The sequence below is a fragment of the Falco naumanni genome, chromosome 8 (assembly GCF_017639655.2).
Source record: "Falco naumanni isolate bFalNau1 chromosome 8, bFalNau1.pat, whole genome shotgun sequence".
In the NCBI taxonomy this organism is placed as follows: domain Eukaryota; kingdom Metazoa; phylum Chordata; class Aves; order Falconiformes; family Falconidae; genus Falco; species Falco naumanni.
This window is the reverse complement of record NC_054061.1, coordinates 10,365,958-10,386,692: the sequence shown is the minus strand read 5'-3', so window position 1 is coordinate 10,386,692 and position 20,735 is coordinate 10,365,958. Positions and strand designations below refer to the sequence as shown.

At 63.3% G+C, this 20,735-nt stretch overlaps 3 protein-coding genes across 3 annotated transcripts; all 3 read left to right on the top strand.

Annotated features, from left to right (window-relative positions):
• Positions 1-1,152: 1,152 nt before the first annotated feature.
• Positions 1,153-8,876, top strand: RGS14 (regulator of G protein signaling 14). Its single transcript, XM_040604609.1, has 15 exons — positions 1,153-1,355; positions 3,448-3,469; positions 4,679-4,833; positions 4,940-5,032; positions 5,622-5,765; positions 5,933-6,082; positions 6,272-6,392; positions 6,481-6,605; positions 6,682-6,885; positions 6,990-7,066; positions 7,232-7,358; positions 7,742-7,823; positions 8,001-8,059; positions 8,276-8,390; positions 8,628-8,876. Exons 1-15 carry the CDS (start codon positions 1,311-1,313, stop codon positions 8,861-8,863), a joined length of 1,755 nt encoding a protein of 584 aa, XP_040460543.1. The 5' UTR covers positions 1,153-1,310; the 3' UTR covers positions 8,864-8,876.
• Positions 8,877-11,717: 2,841 nt separating this feature from the next.
• SLC34A1 (solute carrier family 34 member 1) lies at positions 11,718-16,398 on the top strand. The gene is made up of 13 exons (XM_040604608.1): positions 11,718-11,860; positions 12,073-12,189; positions 12,339-12,515; positions 12,969-13,097; positions 13,171-13,314; positions 13,409-13,520; positions 13,593-13,788; positions 14,115-14,210; positions 14,326-14,425; positions 14,671-14,838; positions 15,237-15,353; positions 15,520-15,644; positions 15,750-16,398. The coding sequence occupies exons 2-13, from the start codon at positions 12,087-12,089 to the stop codon at positions 16,302-16,304; spliced, it is 2,022 nt and encodes a 673-aa protein (XP_040460542.1). The 5' UTR covers positions 11,718-11,860; positions 12,073-12,086; the 3' UTR covers positions 16,305-16,398.
• Positions 16,399-17,013: 615 nt separating this feature from the next.
• LOC121092935 (alpha-2C adrenergic receptor-like) lies at positions 17,014-18,550 on the top strand. The gene has a single exon (XM_040604610.1). It carries the CDS (start codon positions 17,263-17,265, stop codon positions 18,289-18,291), a length of 1,029 nt encoding a protein of 342 aa, XP_040460544.1. The 5' UTR covers positions 17,014-17,262; the 3' UTR covers positions 18,292-18,550.
• The last annotated feature ends 2,185 nt before the right edge of the window (positions 18,551-20,735 follow it).

Sequence of the window (20,735 nt, the reverse complement as noted above, 5' to 3'; positions counted from 1 at the left end):
AGAGAGGTTATCCTTGTGGTGAGGACCATGAGTCACGCACTCTTGGTGAGACATTTTTATTTATAACTCCTGTTGCAAAGCCAAGCCAAACAACACAGCTATGCTCCGACAAAGGGAAGGGGAGAAGCACGATTGCCCCCTGCCCCACTGCTGCTCCGTGCTGCAGTGGGGGGCAGAGGGGCAGCAGCGGGGGCCACCCTCCACTACCCCCTGCCCTGAGACCCTGCCAGGGCTGCTAATGCCACACCGCTTTTGTGCATGTTCACGGTGGGAACACTTCATTTTTCTCTGCATAGATCTGCACCCAACTTAATGTTAGGGTTCTGCTTTTGATAGGTTAATCACCCACCTTACGTCCCAGTTATTAGCATTTCCATGAGTGGGTTGCCATGGTGCTGTGCGGTTTATCCTGTAACTGTTAGTTACTTACATTTCCTAACAAATATCCTAAAATATCCTCAATTGGTTTGTGGTTGCTGATCAAGATGGAACCCCAACCTTAGGAAATGGGCAAAACTGCTTAGGCATCAGTTTGGTGACTCCAAGCTGCACGTCCACCGCTCCTCCCTGCCAGGCTCCGCCGGCATCTGTGGCACAGGCAGCTCCCCCCAAACGCCTGGGGCACCCCCAGACCCACTGCGTGGCGCAGGGCTGGGGGGCAGCTGCACGCCTGGCCGGGTGTGACTAGGGCAAGCAGCACCAGGCTGGTGGCAGGGTGTGTTGAGGGTGTTGATGCCCACCTGCCCCTGCATCCCACCTCCCCGGGGTGATGTGACGCCCAGGAGGAGCCCCCCTGGGCTGCCCGGGCTGCCGGGAGCCGTGGTGATGGTGCGGTGACCCCGAGGTGGCACAGGCCGTGCTGGATGGGCGCTGAGGGGGATGGGGTTGGGGATTCGGAGGGGGATGGGGATGGGGATTCGGAGGGGGATGTAGCTGCGGATGGGAACGGGGATGCCGATGGGGATGGGGTCACGGATGCAGATGCAGATGGAGACAAAGACCGGGATGGGGACCGGGGTGCGGCGGGGCCGCGGCCCCTCCTGGCCCGGAGCTGGAGCCAGTGCCCAGCGGGGCGGTGCCGGGGCCGGTGGCGGTGGCGGCAGCGGCAGCGGGGCGGGAGGGCGGCTCCGCTCCCCCCGCTGCGGTCTCGGTTGCCATGGCGACACTTCCTGTGGCTGCCGAAAGCGGTAGTGCCGGGGAGCGCCGGGCCGGGCCGGGCCGGGCCGGGAGAGCCGCGCCGCGCCGCCGGCCGGGGATGCTGCGGGGCCGCGGGCCGCGCCGGTAGCGCGCTCGGCCGGGCGGTGCCAGGCATGCAGGGCAAGGCCAAGCTGCTGCTGGTCCACAACGGCCGCATGGTGAGTCCCGGCCCGGCGCGCCGGTCTCCATCCTTCGGGGCTGCCCCGCCCGGCGGCACGGCGCGAGGCCGGGTACCGGGCAGGCAGGGGCTTTGGGCTGGGTACCGGGCAGGCAGGGGATGTGGAGGGGATAACGGGCAGGCAGAGGGATGTATGGGGCCGGGTACCGGGCAGGCAGGGGATGTGGAGGGGATAATGGGCAGGCAGAGGGATGTATGGGGCCGGGTATCGGGTAGGCAGGGGATGTGGAGGGGATAACGGGCAGGCAGAGGGATGTATGGGGCCGGGTACCAGGCAGGCAGGGGATGTGGAGGGGATAACGGGCAGGCAGAGGGGATGTATGGGGCCGGGTACCGGGCAGGCAGGGGATGTGGAGGGGATAACGGGCAGGCAGAGGGATATATGGGGCTGGGTACCAGGCAGGCAGGGGCTGTGGGATTGGGTAGCAGGCAGTCAGGAGCTGTGTGGGGCCAGGTACTGGGCAGGCAGGGGGTTGTGGAAGGGATAACAGGCAGGCAGAGGGATGTATGGGGCTAGGTACCAGGCAGGTAGGGGCTGTGTGGGGCCGGGTACTGGGCAGGCAGGGGCTGTGGGGCTGGGTAGCAGGCAGGCAGGGGACTGTGGAGGGGGCAATGGGCAGGCAGAGGGATGTATGGGATGTATGGGGCCAGGTACCAAGCAGGCAGAAGGATGTGGAGAGGATAACAGGCAGGCAGGAGGTGTGGGGCTGGATTACAGGCAGGCAGGGTGCTGTGCAGCTGGGTCCTGGGCAGGCAGAGGGGTGTGGGGTATATAACAGGCAGGCAGGGGCTGTGGGGCTGAGTATTGGGCAGGCAGGGAAGAGTGGGGCTTGGGTATCCAAAGCAGGCAGAGATGTAGAGGGGTGTTAGGGATGGCAGCAGTATATGGGGCTCGGTAGCAGGCAGGCAAGGACGTATGGGGCTGGGGTAACAAGCAGGCAGGGGTTTATGAGGCTGAGACAGTGATATAAGTGGGGATGTATGGCACTGGGGTAATGGCCAAGCAGTGACATATGGGGATGGGATAACAGGGGTCAGCAGTGCTGGTATGTGTGAGGCTGAGTGGCGCAGGCAGGGCAGAGCTATGTGGGTGTGGGCAGCAGGGATGGATGGGGAAGAGCAAAGAGCTGGCAGAATAGAGGTATGTGGGGCTGGGGTAATGGGCGGGCAGGGCTGGGATGTGTGGGGCTGGGGTAAGGGGCATGGCAGTGGCCTGTGGGGTGGGGTAGCAGAGACAGGCAGGGGTGGGATAGTGGGACTGGGGTATGTGGGGCTGGGATGGGGACAGGCTGGGGCTGTGCAGAGTACTCTGGGGTGTGTGGGGCTGGCATGGTGGGGGCATTGGCTGGCCAGGTCAAGGACACCACTTCTGTGTGGCCCCAGGCAGGCAATGAGAAGCAGTGCCACGCAGGGTGCTTGGCTGGGCTTTGACTGTGAAGGCTTTGCCCATCTCACTGCTTTCTGTGGGTCCTGGAGTACCACATCCCTGCAGCTGGCATCTGGGGCAGCCTGGCAGGTGCTGCAGGGCACCTTGTCCTGCTGCACCCTGGGCTGGCAGCACCCAGTCCCTGGTTTTGGGCATCTGTCCTCCAGTAGCCCCAGGCCCCGAGGAAGAAGGGAGCAGGCAGCTTGCCTGCCTAGGGCTGTGGTTGTCCTTCCTTCCCTCCCCTTCTCCCCTCCTCTTCCTGTGCTGTGGAGGCTGCTTCTCTCCTCCCCGGGCAGCAGGCAGCAAGCAGTGGCGGGGTTACATCTGATAGCATCTGCCCTTTCCCAATAGCTGGCCTGGCCACAGGGTAGTAGATGCATGGGAGGTGAGAGGAAAGCTGCACACCCCTTGTAACACCCCACCCCTACTCACTGCCCACAGTTGGGAGCCCTGTGTTCCGCTTCTGCCATGGGGCAGCGGTCCTGGTTGCAGCTAACACAAGAGCGGTGTTTGCTGGCAGCCCACGTCCCTTGCTCCTGGGTTCAGACTGGGCTTGCCTTGATGCTGCCAGCTCCCCGGGTACTGCTCTACCGGGCTGGCAGATGCCGTGTGGCCCCTCTCATCTCTTTTCTCTCCACCCCCACAGGGCCCAGCTGTGTCAGATGGAGGTAAGGCTGCTCTTTGCTCTGGGATGGGAGGCTGGCATCATTTCCAGGGGAGGGGGAAGCCCACAGCCAGCCTGGTGCCAGGGGCAAGGAGCCAGCAGAAAGCCAGATCCTGTGTGAGCACAGTCTGTGACATCGGCGGGTGCATGGCTGGGCCCCCGCAATGCCAGTCTGAGCCCTCTGCCAGGGACTTGCCGTACCCCCCCATCCCTCCCACACGGCCCCATTGTGCCTGTCCCTCCCCTCTGCTGCTCAGCTGGCAGCCTTGGGTGCTGGGGCCTGAGGGGGTTCCCAGGGCAGGTAGAACCTGGGTACCAGCCAGCCCTGGGTTCCCTGAGGGAGTCTGCCTGCCTCTATGTCTCTTACTGTGCACTGAATATCTCGGGTGCCCACTCACCTCCCTCAGCCCTGCTGCAGGATCCCTCCAGCGCAGGGTGCCAGTGGCTGGTGTTCCCACCTGCACACATGGTGGGTGCAGTTACCCCGTGTTTTGGGCAGGAGGAGGAGGGTGGGGAGCCTGGCAAAGCAGCAGCCTGCTGCCTCCGCTGTGCCTGCCAGCTTTGATGGGAGAGCCCTACCTCCATACCCTTACCTCCTCTTGCAAATGACCCTCTGCTCCCAGCTGCTCACCGGCCAAACCAGTTCAAAAGCTGGGGTTGCCCCTGGGAACTTCCACCTTTTAGAGGAGGGAATCCATTTGAATGCACGGTCACCTTGGGTTTCCCCGGAGGAGGGGATGAGACTTTCTGTGCCCTGTTCTCACTGAGTTTGTTCTTTGCCATGGCCAGAGGAATGGAGGAGGTAAGTTCAGGCACGCCTACCCATCCTCCAAGCTTCCTTCCATGCTGTGTGAGCCCTGTGTCCCCTTCCACCCCGCTTTCCCTCCCTGTCTGGGTGCCTTCCCCACTCATCAGCTCTGTTCCTCTGGGAGATGAGTCACAGGTGGAGTCACAGTGACACTCTGGGGAGGGGAGGACAGCCAGTGCTGGCAGGGAGGGCTGTCATGCCAGAAAGTGCCGGCTGTGGCATCATGACACTCAATCCACCGAGGATGCCACTGTGATGCCCCTTCATGTTCCCTACCTGAGGGCTCACCAGCTCCGGTCAGAATGGGGTGGATGAACTTGCTGCAGATACAGAGCACTGCTGGTGACAGGGAGTGACACTGGGGGACACCCAGGCAGCGTCCCTCTGACTGTTTTTCTCTCTCAGAGTTAAATGCCTCCAGGGCCCGTGGCAGCAACCACAGTGTGAACAGCCTGCCAGGACCACCGGCCACCTGCGGCTCCACACAGGGGTCTGTGGTCAGCTGGGCCGAATCCTTTGAGACGCTGCTGCAGGACCGCGTGGCCGTCACCTACTTCACTGTGAGCGCTGCCACCCAGACCTTGGTCCCTGCTCCCATCCGCCACTGGCAACCGGCTGTCCCACAGTGCTGCGCCAGCCAGGCCAACAGCTCTCTCTGCCCCACAGGAGTTCCTCAAGAAGGAGTTCAGTGCCGAAAACGTCTACTTCTGGCAGGCATGCGAGCGCTTCCAGCAGATCCCGGCCAGCGACACGCAGCAGGTACTGTCCACTGCACAGCCACAGCGCAGCTGATCCTGGGCCACAGAACTGCTGGGAGGGAGATGGGCACAGGTAGAGACAGCTGTCGTGCATGCACGTCCCAGGGTCCCAGCAGACCCCTGCTCTGGGAGTCTGAGCAGGCTGGATGGAGGCTCTTGCTGGGGGGAATAAGGAGATGGATGTGATATGCATCTGAAAAGCCACAGCCAGGACCGCCCACCCCACAGAGCAAGCATGCTTTTCCAGCCCAAGGCGTCCATTGGGTGGAGAATGCTGCTGGGAAGACAAAAGAGACCAAGGGCAGAGAACCAGACTGGGAATCGTAGGGACAGAGCCATACAGCTGGGGGGGTCGGTTCCTACCTCAGGCTGTACCTCTGTGGAGAAACCAGCATATTGCACCCCGAGTCTGGCGCTGAGTGGGGGTGGCCAGCTCCAGTGCCCATCCCGAAGCCCCAGTACTGAGCTGATCCCAGGGGCGACTTGGCCCCTCAGGGCTCAAGTGGCTCCACGGGGTGAGGCAGGGGCTCCCTGCAGGGTGGTAGTGAGGAGGGGGCTCCTGGTCTCAGCCTGGCCCCTTGCTCCCCCAGCTGGCCCAGGAAGCGCGGCGGATCTATGATGAGTTCCTCTCCAGCCACTCGGTCAGTCCCGTGAACATCGACAAGCAGGCCTGGATTGGGGAGGATGTGCTGGCCACCCCATCCCCAGACATGTTTCGCATCCAGCAGCTCCAGGTATGAGCAGCACCTGTGCTCCACCCCACCTGAAAATGGGGTCCACAGGACCACCCCACACATCACCCAGCGTCGCTGCTGTTGCCATGGGGCCATGCCATGGGACAGTGGCCGGAGCAATCTGTAGGTGGGCAGGGGTCCTAAGCACTCGCTCTCTCCCTTTGCAGATCTTTAACCTGATGAAATTTGACAGCTACACGCGCTTCGTGAAATCCCCGCTCTACCAGGCCTGCCTGCGGGCAGAGAGCCAGGGGCAGCCCCTGCCCGACCTGCGGCCCCACTCCCGCAGCAGCAGCCCCCCACCTGACCTCAGCAAGGTGAGCAAGGTGGGAAGGAGGGGCTGGGGACCTGTCCATTTGCCTGAGAAAATGGTGCTGTGTCCCTTCCCCGCTGCTTGGAGCAAACCCAGCCCCAGGCTGAGGATGGACAAGCAGCCAGGGGACCAAGGAAAGGGAAGGGGCAGCCTCAGATGTCCCCATGCTGAGATGCTTCTCCATTTGCCCCAGAAGTCGAAGCTGAAGCTGGGCAAGTCCCTGCCCGTGGGTGTGGAGATGGCAGGCAGTGGTGCCAACCGCAGCCCCCGCCGGTCCTTCAGGAAGGGAGAGCGGCGGGAGCCCTCCTGGGCAGGTAGGTGCTGTGCTGAGTCGGGCAGAGGGACCATCCCACCCCTGAAGTTTGCCCGTCATCCCCACCACCATCCCCCTGTCTGTCCCAGAGGGGGGAGAAGGCGGTGGAAGTGCCACGCTATGGCGGGAGTCCCAGGGCTCACTCAACTCTTCGGCCAGCCTGGACCTGGGCTTTCTGTCCTCGGCCAGCACAGCTGCCAGCCCCTGGACGGAGGTGAGTCATCTCTGCACTGGCCCCACAGCATCACGCTGCCACCGGCCAGGCTCATCCTGCTGCATCCCTCCCGCAGAGCCATCGGAAGAGCCTGGGAGGCAGCGAGGCGGAGCTGCCGGCCAAGCCCATGAAGTACTGCTGTGTGTACCTGCCCGATGGCACAGCCTCGCTGGCCTCTGTCCGGCCCGGCCACTCCATCCGTGACATGCTGGCGGGGATATGCGAGAAGCGCGGCTTCAGCCTCCCCGACATCAAGGTCTACCTGGTGGGGAACGAGCAGGTAGGGCAGCAGGGGGGAGAGGGGGCTCCTGTCAGCCGGACTGTCTCTGGTCTGGGACAGCATGCCACTCCGCCTGCTCTCTCCTGATGGTTCGGCTCTTGCAGAAAGCACTGGTGCTGGACCAGGAGTGCTCCGTGTTGGCGGACCAGGAGGTGAAGCTGGAGAACAGGATAAGCTTTGAGTGAGTGGGAGCTTTGGGACTGATGCTGTTGCCCACAATGTCTAGCCCACATCGCACTTGGCCACCCACCCAAGACCCCAGGCAGTCCTGAACACCCCGGCTCTGCCCCTGCTTGTCCTGCCTGTCCGTGTTTGCCTGCTGACAGCCTCTTCTCCCCCTCCACAGCCTGGAAATCTCCTCCCTCAATAAGACCATCCGCATCACAGCGAAGTCAACCAAGCGCATCCGGGAAGCGCTGCAGCCTGTGCTGGGGAAGTACGGCGTGAGCATGGAGCTGGCGCTGCTGCGGCGGGTGAGGGCTCAGCCTCGGCGGGCACGACCCCAATTCTCCTGCGGCTGGGATGCTGTGGTGGGGTGGGGCCTGGGTTTGGGGCTCGGTGGGTGGGTGTCCCTGGGTTTGGGGCTCGGTGGGTGGGTGTCCCTGGGTTTGGGGCTCGGGCCCAGGGCTGCTGGCAGTGACCAGGTGGTGGGGAGCAGCAGTCCATGCTGGGGGCAGCCTGTGGGTCACCGGTATTTGAGGTGGGCTGTGGCACCCCACTGTGGGCTGTGAGGGGCTGGTGGGTGTGCTCCATGCTGTGCAGCCCATGACCTGGCAGGATTGGGCCAGGGAGCTCAGCCTGCCTGCCTTTGCCGTGCTGCAGCAAGCGTGACACCAGATGGCTCTTCCCGTTACAGCCAGGCGAGCCAGCTGCCCTGGACCTGGAGAAGCTGGTCAGTACCGTGGCTGCTCAGAAGCTTGTCCTGGAAACACCAGCAGGTAGAGTGTCCTCCTCCCCGAGCTGTGCTCCCTCCCTACCCGAAGCCATGTGGCCACACAGAGCGCTCACAGGGCCAGGCTGCTTTCTGCTGGCCTTGGCAGCTGCTCCCTGGGGTGGGCTCCATCCTGTCACCAGCTGGGCCAGGGCCAGGGCGCTGAGCATCCCTTACCTTGCAGACATGCGAGTGACAGACGGTGCTGAGGCTGCAGCTGCCCCCTCCCCACTCCGGAGCGAGGTGAGCTCAAGATCCCACCATCCTAGTCAGAGATGTCCCCATGGCTGCTGCCATGGTCCCTGGTGAAGGTGTGACCTGCTGCAACCCCAGCACATGCCACGAGGCTGGGCAGTGGGTGCCAAGGCAGGAGCCAGGCTGTGGGAGGGCGATGGGGACACGGTCTGAGGGAGCGCTGCCTCCTTGCCCCATCACTGATGCCTGGGCTGCTCATGACAGGAGGGAAGCCCAACAGGAGCAGAGCCCGGCACGCTGTGGGAGATGTCCTCCTCCTTCTCACGGCCCCGGTCTTCAGCTGCCACAAACCTGAACCGTCGCACGTATGACCTGGAAGGTGAGACTTGGCATGTCTGAAACCTGAGGGGCTGGGGCAAAACGGGTGAGGGATGCAGGGCCCCTAGTCTGCTGGGGATAGGTGCAGTGTCCCATAGGTGCTGGCGTGGAGCACGAGGGAGCTGCAAGTGCTGTGCCTGGGACACATTCAGGGTGACGTCAGCTGGAGAGGGCAGCCGAGGTATAAGGACAGGAGCGCGAGTGCTGGGCTCAGGTGCATGACCTGCATTTCCCCCAGGGCTAGTGGAGCTGCTGAACCGTGCCCAGAGTTGTCGGGCCAATGACCAGCGTGGGCTGCTCTCCAAGGAGGACCTGGTCCTGCCTGACTTTCTCCAGCTGCCTGGACAGGATGACAGTGCCTGCAAGCAGTCGGATCAGCCCCAAACCTCTTACCCAGGCTCTGAAGGAAGCGGCCATCCTCAGCCTGCAGAGCCCACGCCGGCTCAGCCTCCGGTTGACCATGAGCGCCGATGAGTCCTGCTGCACGTCTGCACCCGGTGCGTGGTACCCCTGGGCCACGCCGGGGTTCAACGTGGGGCTGACCAGCCCCTGCCTTGCACCACTGACACTGCCTGGACCGCAGATTCATCCACCTCCTGTCCTGAACTGTTGTGTCGTGTCGCTGTGAGTGATTGAGCAGCTGCCATGCCCCTTGGTGGGGTCGCATCCTGGTGCACGTCAAGGGGGTCCTGTACATAGGTTGAACCCCTGTTGCAAAGCAATTTGCAACAGGCCACACATTCCTGGCACTGTCCTGCCCAGTGCCTCTGCCTGCTCTGCCTGTGGCAGAGCTGCCCATCCAGCAAATCCTGCCTGTGCCATGTTCAGGTGGGGAAAGCACCCTTCCAACTGAAGGGTGTGCAGGATAGAGGGGTGGGTGGGGTGGCAAGGCAGGCTCCAGCCCTGAACCCAGGTGCTGTGGGCTGGCAGGGTCAGGAGAACACGTGTCCGGAGCTGAGGGCTGGATCTGGTCCCTGACCCTGCTGGAACAGGGCTTCCCTCGTTGTTGATGTGCAGGTCTTCCCTTCCCAGGGAGGGTGAGCATGGCCCTGCCGGCCGGTGGCCGGGGCAGGTTGTTACTGTCTGCCTTGCGTGAGCGTGGCTGGGTCTGATCCTGCCATGATAGCACTGCTGTTGTGGAGCAGGGCACCTGGTTCCTGCCCCAAGCAGAGGCAGAGGCAGCAGGTTGTGCCAAAGAAGCTTTCCTCCTCCCTGCAGGGAGACCCTGCGTGGGCAGCTGCTGAAGCGACCCGCAGGAGCAAATCACTGTAGGTCCCCTGCCCTGGCCTGGCTTGGGCTGCTGGTGCGTGGCCCTTGGGGCAGACCTGCCTGGTGCCAGAGGAATGCAGCACCCCTGGGTGCTGAGCATCTCAGCCTGGTGTGTGGGTACCCAGCATGGGCCCAGCCTGTCACCTCTGCAGGCAGCTGTACTGGGTGGTAACCTTGAGCCTGGCTCTGCCAGACGTGGCTGTGCCCGGTGGGTCCCCATCCTCAGCAGCTCCATGTCCCCAGGGGTCCCAGACACAGTAGTCTGAAATGGACACAGCCCCCTGCCAGCAGCCAGGAGACCTCTGCTTTGCCCGTGCATGCTGGGGTCCTTCCTGGCTGTGTCCTCGGTCACCACTCTGTCACCACTGCCTGCCAGAGGCAGAGGGGTGGCCCAGGGCAGCCCCAGGGCTCACCCAGGGACGGGGGCATGGCTACCCAGCCCCACGCTGCTGCAGCCAGCTGCAGCCCCACAGCCTCAGAGTCCCCCCGTGTCTCCGTGGTGCTGCTCAGTACCGTCTGTGGTGTGAAACTGGGGAAAATAAAGAGCATTGCCTGGACATGCATCCCTCTCCTTCCTCCGCCACTGAGGCCAGACCGTGCTTTTGCTGGCAGTAGTGTCCCCCAGCTCCCCTATACCCCATGCAGCCCCCCCCGGCCAGGGCAGGGCTGGAGCCAGCCCTCAGCTCTGGTGCCACCCTGCCCGGCAGCAAGGGGCAGTGAGAGGAGCTTGTTTTCCCAGCACTGCTGATGGTGTAGGGGAAGCTGTGGGGCCATCATGACCAAGGACTTCAGCCCCAACCCTGTCAATGAGTGACAGCTGGAGCTGCCAGGGCCTCACTGGGTTAATGATTGTGGGGGCAGCTGGCCAAGAGCCCCCGGGCATGGGACAAGCAGAGACACTGGTCTCCTGCCTGCCGCAGCCTGGCACAGGGCTCTGCAGGTGCCACTGTCTGCTCCCCCCAGCCAGAAGCATCTCCAGGCCCTGCAGAGGCAAGACATGTCCCCTGCTGTGGCACCTCTTGCACATTCAGCTCCATCAGTTTGTGATTTGATGGAGGCTTGGTGATGCTCCAGCAGCGGCAGGGATGTCCCCAGGCTGCCCCTAAGTACCCTGGGGTATCTGAGGGATCTCCCCTTGCTCCCCCTATATAATCGCAGCTGGTGTGTCCATGGTGATGGGTCCTGGGAATGCCCGATCCTGGAGGAACAGGGATGTAGCAGCTGTGCAGCCCCTCTGTGCCCGCTCCCCACAGGCGCCAAGGCTGGAAAGGCCTTTGCCCCCTGGCTCTCCCCCAGGCAGACGTGGACACGAGCGGTGTGGGTGCCTGGTGGGTGGATGGAAACTTGGCAGGAGGTGCGTAAACAGCAGGTAATGATAAATGGCACCAAGGAGGTGGTGACAGCAATGCTGACATAGCTCTGCTCCTGCCCACCCTAGCATCGTGTCTGCTGAGAAGATGCAGGCTCTGCCCCACACAGCCCTCACAGTGCGGCCAGCTGCTCCGTACTGAGCCACCAGCACGGGTTGAGCAAGGCTATGTGCCACTGTCACCACCAGTGACAGGACACGGGGACCACACTGGTGCTGATGTAACCCACCGCCAATGCCCTGGCGGCAAGGACAGTGTGTGCCCGGGGCAGAGCGGGATCCATTGTGACTGATGCTCAGATGGGTCCAAGGATGGTCGATATGTATGTGGCCCCACCTCTGGTTTGGGACACACCAACAGCATGAACACCGAGCCCTTCCTCCTCCTCTCCTCCACTCGTGCAGGGGATGAAGCACCTGGCACCAAGTGATGGAGAGCTGAGGCTGTTCCAGCATCGCTCCTCAGGCACTGGGCTCCAGCACTGCCCCAGCTTCACTTCCCACAGCACTGGCTGCCACTCACCCCGGGGTGATGCCGAGCCTGGGCCAGGTGAGACGGGGTGTGCCGGTCACACGGTACCCCGGGGGCGAGTGCCCCATCCCACCCTGGCGCTGCAGCTGACGCGGGATGCTGCAGGGTTACCCATTAACTGGAGGAATTTCTGGGGAGGAGGTGAGCAGCAAGCAGAGGCGAGGGGCAACATGGGGCTACTTAGACTTTGCTCTTGGCGTGGATATAAAGGGTTGTGGTGCCCCACGGGCCACTTGACTGGAGGAACGCGTGGATGTGGCATGTGGACATGGTGCTGCCGTGAGTGCCTGGCCAGCCCCAGGTGAGCAGGGCCTTGGGCAGGAGGGGTCCCCTCCCTGTGTCCCCTGCCTGCCCTTGCAGGAGCTCGCTGGGGTGGCACAGCAGTAGCCAGTGGCCAGGGGACCACCGGGTAATGGGATGGTGCTCCTCAGCGGTGCCAGCACCGCAGGGATTTGGGGACTGGTGGCAGCTGGTGTGGGACAGCTGTAGTGACGCATGGCCACCTCTGCTCAGCCTCAGCAGAAGTGATGCTGCCCTACCGGAGGGAGAGCCCGGCCCTGCCCCGCTGCCCGGTGCGGGGAGGAAGGGTGATGCACGGGCCCCAGTTCGCCTACTGCCCCAGCCCCCAAGGTAGGTGCCCCCAGCCCTCCAGCTCCTCCTCTTCCTCACCCTGCTGGGCTCAGCAGGGCCAGCTCACCAGCCCAGGCGGTGCCCAGCTCCCCTCTGCAGAGGGGTCCCCACGATGCTGGGGCCATAACGTGGGTGCCCCCTCTCCCCAGCTCTGCACCGGCTGCCGGGTGCCCACACCTGCCCCTTTGCTGTCGGTGCTTGCCCTGACCATGGCTTCCCCTGCCCCGGCTCCCCGGGGCGCCTGGGCGAGGGCAGGGAGCGGTACGAGCTGGATGCGCTGCCCTGGCAGGGGACCCGGCTGGGCTTGGATGAGCTACAGAAGCCAGGTGAGACCCCTGGGCGGTGGGCACACAGTACCCGGGTTGGGAAGCACCCCAGAGACCTGCTAGAGGCACCCAGGGGGGGTCTCAGGGTGCCAGGATTGTGGGGTGCTGGCAGAGGCTCAGCTTTGTCCCTGGGACTAGCAGCAATTCCTCCCTGCTGCCCCGCGGTGCCAGTCCTCGTGCTGGCACCCCAGCCAGACCCTCGGTGTGGCAGGCTGCCAGGGAGACCCTCAGCTCCCCGGGGTGCTGGGGGCAGAGCTGAGGGGCAACAGGGGTGGCTGGCACAGGGCACTCCAGAGTGGGAGGAGATGGAGGGAACCCCGGGAGTGGTGGCACAGAGGGGGACGTGAGCCCCATCCCACTGGCGGCATGGGAGGACGGTGTAGGGCTGTGGAAGTCCAGGGAGCCGGGGCAGTGCCATGACTGGCATTTAACACTCTCTCTTGTCTTGCGCAGAGCTGGGGTGCTGGGCCAGGGTCCAGTCCATCTGTGTCTCCCTTCTCAAGGTGCCCTTGATGTTCGGGTTCCTGTACCTCTTCGTGTGCTCCCTAGACGTGCTCAGCTCTGCCTTCCAGTTGGCTGGAGGTAGGGTGGTGGGGACGCCTGGGCAGCTGGTGGCACCCACCATGCCGGCACCCTGCCACTCACTCTCTTGCAGGCAAGGTGGCCGGGGACATCTTCAAGGACAATGCTATCCTCTCCAACCCAGTGGCTGGGCTGGTGGTGGGCATCCTGGTGACCGTGCTGGTACAGAGCTCCTCCACCTCCACCTCCATCATTGTCAGCATGGTCTCCTCGGGGTGTGAGTGTGCCCGTGGGGCTCCTGGGGACAGGGTGGCTGGATGTGGTCACCCTGAGCTGGGCCATGCGGGGCTGACAGGTCTCTCTGTCCTCAGTGCTGGAGGTGCGCTCTGCCATCCCTATCATCATGGGCTCCAACATCGGCACCTCTGTCACCAACACCATTGTGGCCCTCATGCAGGCTGGAGACCGCAGCGAGTTCAAACGGTGAGAGCTTGTCAGGACAGAGAGGACTTGGGTGTTGGGGGCCACACCATGCCAACGGGCTCCTCCACACAGGGCCTTCGCTGGTGCCACGGTGCACGACTGCTTCAACTGGCTTTCAGTGCTGGTCCTGCTGCCACTGGAGGTGGTGAGCGGGTACCTGCACCACATCACCCGCCTGGTCGTGGCCACCTTCAACATCCGCAGTGGGAAGGATGCTCCTGACCTGCTGAAGATCATCACAGAGCCCTTTACCAAGCTCATCATCCAGGTCTTATCAGCCGTGGTGTCCCCAGGCTGGTGGTGGTCTCCCAGCACTGGTGTCCCCCATGCTGGTGGTGATGTCCCCAGTGCTGGTGTTCCTTTGGTGGTGGTCATACCCACGTGTCTCTAGGCTGGCAGTGGTGTCACCAGACTGGTGGTTGTCCCCCAGCATTGCTGTCCCAGTGCTGGTCCCCAGCACTGTTTTCCCTTCAATGGTGGTTATATGCAAGTGTCCCCAGGCTGGCAGTGGTGTACCCATCCCAGTGAAGATGTCTCCAAGCTGTGGGTGCTGTCAGTCCCCAAGGGCCCTCTCCAATATGTGTGTTTTTGCAGCTGGACAAGTCGGTGATCACAGGCATCGCAATGGGGGACGAGAGCCTGCGCAATCGGAGCCTCATCCGCGTCTGGTGTGGCCCTGCGCCCCCACAGGTGAGGGGCCCGTGGCCTTTCTGGGGACATCAAACAATCCCACCAAGGGTGGGTGGTGGGCAGAGGCTGGCCGAGGATGCTGTGGAACCAGCTGCAGCCCACCTTCTCCTTGCAGATGGCTGCTGTGGGGCTTGGCCCCCCTCTGAACTGCACAGCCCCTAGCCACTGCAGCACTAAGGGCATTGAAAGCCTCCACAATGTCACCAGGCAGAAGTGTGAGTGGGTACAGGGGGCTTGGTCAGGGCTGGGGGGTATGGGGCGTAGGGCTGGGGAGGTGCAGGTGGGACTGGGGGAGCTGTATGTGGGATGGAGAGGTTCTGGGCATGGGGCTGGAGTCATAATGTGAGGCAGGGCTGGAAGATATTGGGGCTGGTCCAGGTGTGGGGCTGTCTTGGGGGAGCAGGTTTGTGAGTGGGGCTGGGCTGGCCCCAGCCCCTTGCCCAGCCGTGCTGTGGGGCAGGCGAGCACCTCTTCACCGACACGCCGCTGCCCGACCTGGCCGTGGGGCTGGTGCTGCTTGCCGGGTCCCTTGTTGTGCTCTGCACCTGCCTCATCCTCCTGGTCAAACTCCTCAACTCCCTGCTCAAGGGGCAGGTGGCCAAAGCCATCCAGAAGGTCATCAACACTGGTGAGTGGGACGGAGACAGCTATGGGGTGAGTGGGATGGGACCCTGTCTGCCCTAGTCACCCATACCCATACCCACCTGCCATCCTCAGACCCATCCCTAGCTGCCCCTAACCCCCATCCCTGCCTGACCCCCACAGCCCCTGCCTGCCCCTGATCCCCACTTTGCTTATGGCTCTCATGGCCTCCTAGTGTCCACGTCCTCTTTGCCCAGCCATCCTGGCCACCAGGCTGGCCCCATACCCACAGCCTGAGCCCATACCCAGAGCCTGGCCCCACAGCTCCCCCCCCCCCCCCGCTCCCCAGCACCATATAGGAGTTCCAGGCCACTCCTGGCTGATGTGTCCATGCCCATGTCCATGCTTGTGTCCATGCCTGTGCTCATGGCCATGCTGTGGCAGACCTCCCGCACCCGCTTAGCTGGCTCACCGGGTACTTCGCCATGGTGGTGGGTGCTGGGATGACCTTCGTGGTGCAGAGCAGCTCTGTCTTCACCTCGGCCATCACACCCCTGATCGGTGAGTCCCAGCCATGCCTGGTCCCCTGCCACGTGGTGGTCTCCCCCACGATGGCCCATGGGTGCTAGAGTGCTCAGAGGGACAGGAGGAGCCATGCCTCCTTGGGAGAGCATGGGAATGTCACTGGCGAGGAGTGATGGGATGGGATAGGGTGCCTCTTCTGCAGGCCTAGGGGTGATCAGCATTGAGCGTGCCTACCCGCTGACCCTGGGCTCCAACATCGGCACCACCACCACTGCCATCCTGGCCGCCCTGGCTAGCCCGGGGGACAAGCTGGCCAGTTCCTTCCAGGTATGGGCAGCCTGGGCCCATGGTTGGGTGGGCAGGGGCCACCAGGCAAGGCAGAGGCTGGGGGAAGCCTGCGTGCCCGGCCCGACAGGGATGCTGTCCCTACAGATTGCCCTTTGCCACTTCTTCTTCAACATCTCCGGCATCCTGCTGTGGTACCCGCTGCCCTTCACCCGCCTGCCCATCCGCATGGCCAAGGCGCTGGGCGAGCGCACGGCCAAGTACCGCTGGTTTGCTGTGCTGTACCTCATCATCTGCTTCCTCCTGCTGCCCTCCCTCATCTTTGGCATCTCCATGGCGGGCTGGCGGGCGCTGGTGGGGGTGGGCACACCTTTCCTCGGCCTCCTCTTCTTTGTGGGGCTGGTGAATGCTCTGCAGGCACACAGCCCTGGCCGCCTGCCCAAATGGCTGCAGACCTGGGACTTCCTTCCCGCCTGGATGCACTCGCTGCAGCCCCTGGACCGACTCATCACCCGGGCCACCCTCTGCTGCACCGATCGCTGCCGCAGCCCCGAGGGCTGGGATGAGCGTGAGGGCCCTCCCCGTGACAAGGTCCGGCTGGGGCTGGACAACCCCGTGCTCTCCTACCCCGAGGAGGTTCCCAACCCTGCCGTTCGGGTGGGCTCACCCCGACCACTCCCACACGGTGCTACCCGGCTCTAGCCAGCACCAGACACCCTGGCCGCTGCTCCCATGGCTGCCCAGTTTCTGCTCTTCCTGCTCAGCTGGTGTCTAATAAACACCGAGCACCTGCGCACTGGGTGTGTGTTTCTTGGTCTCCTGCCTCTGCAAACCCTGCCAGAGCTGCCAGACACCCACTGCCCTCCCCGTGTCCGTACACCACCACGGCACAGCCCAGCCCTGTACGGGTACCCTGTGCTGGGGATGCAGCAAACGCACTGCTGGTGCCACAGGAGCACACACTGATGATGCTGCAGCTAAACCCTGCACCTGCAGTTTGCAGCCAGCTCGTACCAAGGTGTTGCGGGCAGCAGCTTCTTCCACCTGCCTTTTCCCCACAGGGCTGAGCTGGCAGGGTCTGCGCTGCACGACCGTGTGCCACAGCAGCGTGCCAGTGAGCAGGGAACAGCATGGGGTAGCCGGCGGGGTGCTGCTGTGCTGCCAGGCTGTGGCTCACGTATGTCAACTCAGCACAGCTAGCCAGTGCCCCTGGCCCACTGGGCACCCTGACACCCATGGCAGGAGCCCACCCACCATGGTGACCCTGGCAGGAGCCCTTTAAGTGTTGGGAAGAACTGCTTCTCCCACTGCCCACAGATGCTTGGGCTCCTGCCAGCGATATCAGCCTGTCCCTCCCTCCCTCCTTCCTGCCCACCCTCCTCCTGGGCTGGGACCAGCAGAGCCAGCAGGCTGTGGGAGCCGCAGCGGGGTTCCCAGCGCCGCCACCACCCTGTGTGCCTGGCCGGGCGACCGCTGGGCCAGGACGAGCTCTGCCTTGCCACCAGACTGGGTCAGTATGGGAGCGGTGGTGGCCAGGACACCCCCCTGGGACTCAGCAGAGCTGGGGCTGTGCCAGGAGACGCAACGAGGCCGGTGAGCGGGGCGCGTGCGGCGGGGGGCAGCCCCATGGGGCTTTGTCCGCCTGAGGTGCCAGGCCAGCATGGAGCCAGCCAGCACCTTCCCCAATGCCTCCGGTAACAGCAGCGACACCAGCAGTGCCCCGCACTCGCCTGCAGCCACAGGGCTCATCCTGCTGGCTGCCCTGGCCATTCTGCTGGCCACGCTGGTGGGCAACGCGCTGGTGGTGGTGGCCATCTCCACCAGCCGGGCTCTGCGGGCTCCGCAGAACCTTTTCCTGGTGTCCCTGGCCTCGGCGGACATCCTGGTGGCTGTCCTTGTCCTGCCCTTCTCGCTGGCCAACGAGGTGATGGGCTACTGGTACTTTGGTGGCCTGTGGTGCAGCCTGTACCTGGCGCTGGACGTGCTGCTCTGCACCGCTTCCATCGGGCACCTCTGCGCCATCAGCCTCGACCGCTACTGGGCTGTCACCCGGGCAGCCCGGCTTAACCTGCGCCGCAGCCCCGGGCGGGTGAAGGGGATGATCGGGGCAGTCTGGGCAGCAGCAGCCCTGGTGGCATTGCCACCGCTCCTGCAGGCCCGGCCGGGGGGCCAGAAGTGCCAGCTGAGCCAGGAGACATGGTACGTGCTGGCCTCCTGCGCCGCCTCCTTCTTCGCCCCCTGCCTTGTTATGGTCACCGTCTACTGCCGCATCTACCACCTGACCGCCCGGCGGACGGCAGCCCTCCTTGCCATCCATTCCCCACGCCCCGCCGGCACCGGCAAGAAGGGGACAGGGCTCAGGATGCCGGGCTGGCGGCGCCAGAGCCAGCACCAGAGCGTGTTGCTGTGCCGCCGGCGGCTGGTGCAGGCACAGGAGCGGCGCTTCACCGTCGTGCTGGCCGTGGTGATGGGGGCCTTTGTGCTGTGCTGGTTCCCCTTCTTCTTCACCTACAGCCTGGGCGCTGTCTGTGGGGAGGGCTGCCGTGTCTCCAAGCCTCTCTTCAGCTTCTTCTTCTGGATCGGTTACTGCAACAGCAGCCTCAACCCCCTCATCTACACCCTCTTCAACCGGGACTTCCGCGCTGCTTTCCGCCGGCTTCTGGCTGTCCCCCGCTGGCACCGCACCTAGGGCCCCACTGTGACACTGGGGACATGGCCCCCAGCCTGGCATGGACCCTGGACTGCAGTGCCAGTGTGCATCTCGAGGTACCTTTGGAAACGTGGGGTTGAATAAAATGAGGCCGAAGCCTGCGCCCCGGGCTGGCGTCTGCCTCTGGGGAGCCCAGCAAGCAGCACCCATCGCCAGCACCCTCACAATGCGGGTGATCTGCTGGTGGTGACAACTCACCATGGCAGCTCCAGCAAGCACCGATCCTCCCTGCTGCCAGGCAGACCTCAGCATCTCCTTGTGTGGGGGACAGAGCCCACAGCTGCTGTGGGGGTGACAAAGCCCCCCATGTGGCAGCATTACCGGCACTGGGCTGAGCTGACCATGCCCCTGTAACAGCCCAGTCTGAGCCCTGTGCCCCTCTGCTGGGGCTGGCCCCTATGGCTGCCCACCAGCACATAGCTGTGCCACGCCACATGGGCTCTGAGGGGGCATGTGCACACCCCACGGAGGGGTACAAGGGTGCTGGGCTAGGGTGGGATACCCCATGTCCTGCTCTGGGGCTCCACCAGGATCTTGTTGCAGGAGGGAAAGGAGGAATGGCATCCCAGTGCTGGAAAGGCTGTTCTCCCCTGTGAGAGTGTGGGGGATGGGACCTCACGGGACCAGGCTCCAGCACAGCCTGAGGTGCGAGGGGCCACAGGGGCAACCATGGGGTGAAGACCCAGGGGCAACCACATCCCTCCGAGGGCAGCAGCTGCCCTGTACCCGCCCTGCCTGCCTCCCTGCCCGGCTCTGCACAGACACCCAAGGGTCAGGGGCTGCTCCACTTCTCCGGCTTTGCTTCTCAAAATAGAAAATCTCAAAACATCGGACTTTCACTTGGCTAAAAACAGCCGCCGGCGCCTGGGAGCTGGAGCCCAAGGAATGCTGTGCTCCGCTGTCCCTCAGCAGCCCCTTCCAGGGTGGGTGCAGCTTGGCCATAGGGGCAGGGGGCTGTAAGGGATTCGGGTACCCACTGTGGTGAGGGTCCCCAGGCCGACCCCACGCCTGCTGGCCCTGTGCATGGACGCTCATGGCATGAGCTTCGGGGCCAGCAGAGGCTCCCAGTGGAATTCTGCCAGGACAGGGACATGGTGCTCACCCCTCCGGAGGCAGCTGACCTGGCAGCTGGAGCCACCCTGGCACCATCTGCGGAAGGAGCTGCCCTATCGCTGCTGCCTGGCTTCCTCTCCCACGGCTGCTTTTCTCCTTTTCACCATTAAACAGCACTTCGCTCCTAAAAATACCCAGGGAGATGAGGGCACCCGACGGGGACTCAGCCAGGCCAGCTCAGCCAGGGAGAGGAGCTCTCCCCGAGGGGCACCAGCCCCTTGGGGATCTGCAGTGCCCTGGCTCACACACCCTGCCCTCACCCTTGCCCAGCACGGCTGGAGCCGACCTGGGGATCAGGCACCATCCCTCCTCCTGAGCATGAGTGTGCAGCTCCAGGATGCTGCAGGGCAGGAGGGGCCAGGAACCAGCTGGAGTCAGGGCATGCAGGGACCCCCCTGCTTGGGCAAGTAGCTGTCGATGCATCCAGTCTGTGCTGGCATTAGGGCAACATCTGAACCACCAAAGGGAGCTTCAGGCTGATGTCCAAAACATCAAATCCCAAGGGCTGGACAGAGTCTGAGAGCACTCTTTGCCACAGGCACTACTGGGGGGCTGTGGTGCTCCAGGGAGAGCTCCCCCACCGAGCACCTCCTGCTGCATCGCTATCCAGCACATCGCCCTTTCCACAGTAGATGGGTCGAGCAGGTCACTCCATATCTCCACAGCAGCCATTTCCATTCCAAGTTTGCGCAAAGTCTGTTTTATCTGCCACAGCGTTATCCTTATTCCTGCCCTGCTTGCGAGCAGCTGTGACTGCAGTACCACCGGGAAAGCAGCTCCCCTTGAAGTGATTACTCCTGCCCAATTGCAGCACCTGCGCCTGTCTGCCTGGAATCGCATCCTGCATTTTTAGGCCGTTTCTTCAATTTCTCAACATTATTTTGATTTATTCCCCTGATAGGCTTGGGTTTGGAGCCCTCTCCAGCCATGTTCCCCCTTGCAGACCTAAAAATCAGAGTGCAAGTTCCACCCCCTGGGGTGCCACCAGCTCTGTTGGGGATGCCAGTACCCCTCCTGGACACTTGTGCTGCTCTGGTAGCCCCTTGTGGCCAATGGCTTGCTGGTGGTGGGAATGGTGCTACAAAACATCAGCTGGGAGAAAACAGAAAGTAGCAACCTAAGGGTTAAGTGTGCAAATGCACAGAAACAAATTCATTGCATTTGAAGCTTAAAATAAACATGTGCCACCTTTAAAAGGAAAGCAGGTCTAAAAGAAGAAAGCTGACAGTGTGAGCTCATGCCTCATGGCAAAGTGACACGGGAGATCACCTCTGAGGTATGGCAGGGCAAAGCATCCTCCTCCGTATTAT

Bases quoted from the DNA above. Each gene is read 5' to 3' on its own strand.
- LOC121092935 (XM_040604610.1), top strand. From the start codon at position 17,263: ATGGAGCCAGCCAGCACCTTCCCCAATGCCTCCGGTAACAGCAGCGAC.
- RGS14 (XM_040604609.1), top strand. From the start codon at position 1,311: ATGCAGGGCAAGGCCAAGCTGCTGCTGGTCCACAACGGCCGCATG. The intron at 6,606-6,681 runs GTGAGTCATCTC...TCCCTCCCGCAG, and splicing joins CTGCCAGCCCCTGGACGGAG to AGCCATCGGAAGAGCCTGGG. The intron at 6,886-6,989 runs GTAGGGCAGCAG...CGGCTCTTGCAG, and splicing joins ACCTGGTGGGGAACGAGCAG to AAAGCACTGGTGCTGGACCA.
- SLC34A1 (XM_040604608.1), top strand. From the start codon at position 12,087: ATGCTGCCCTACCGGAGGGAGAGCCCGGCCCTGCCCCGCTGCCCGGTG. The intron at 13,315-13,408 runs GTGAGTGTGCCC...CTCTGTCCTCAG, and splicing joins CAGCATGGTCTCCTCGGGGT to TGCTGGAGGTGCGCTCTGCC. The intron at 14,426-14,670 runs GTGAGTGGGTAC...GCTGTGGGGCAG, and splicing joins CAATGTCACCAGGCAGAAGT to GCGAGCACCTCTTCACCGAC.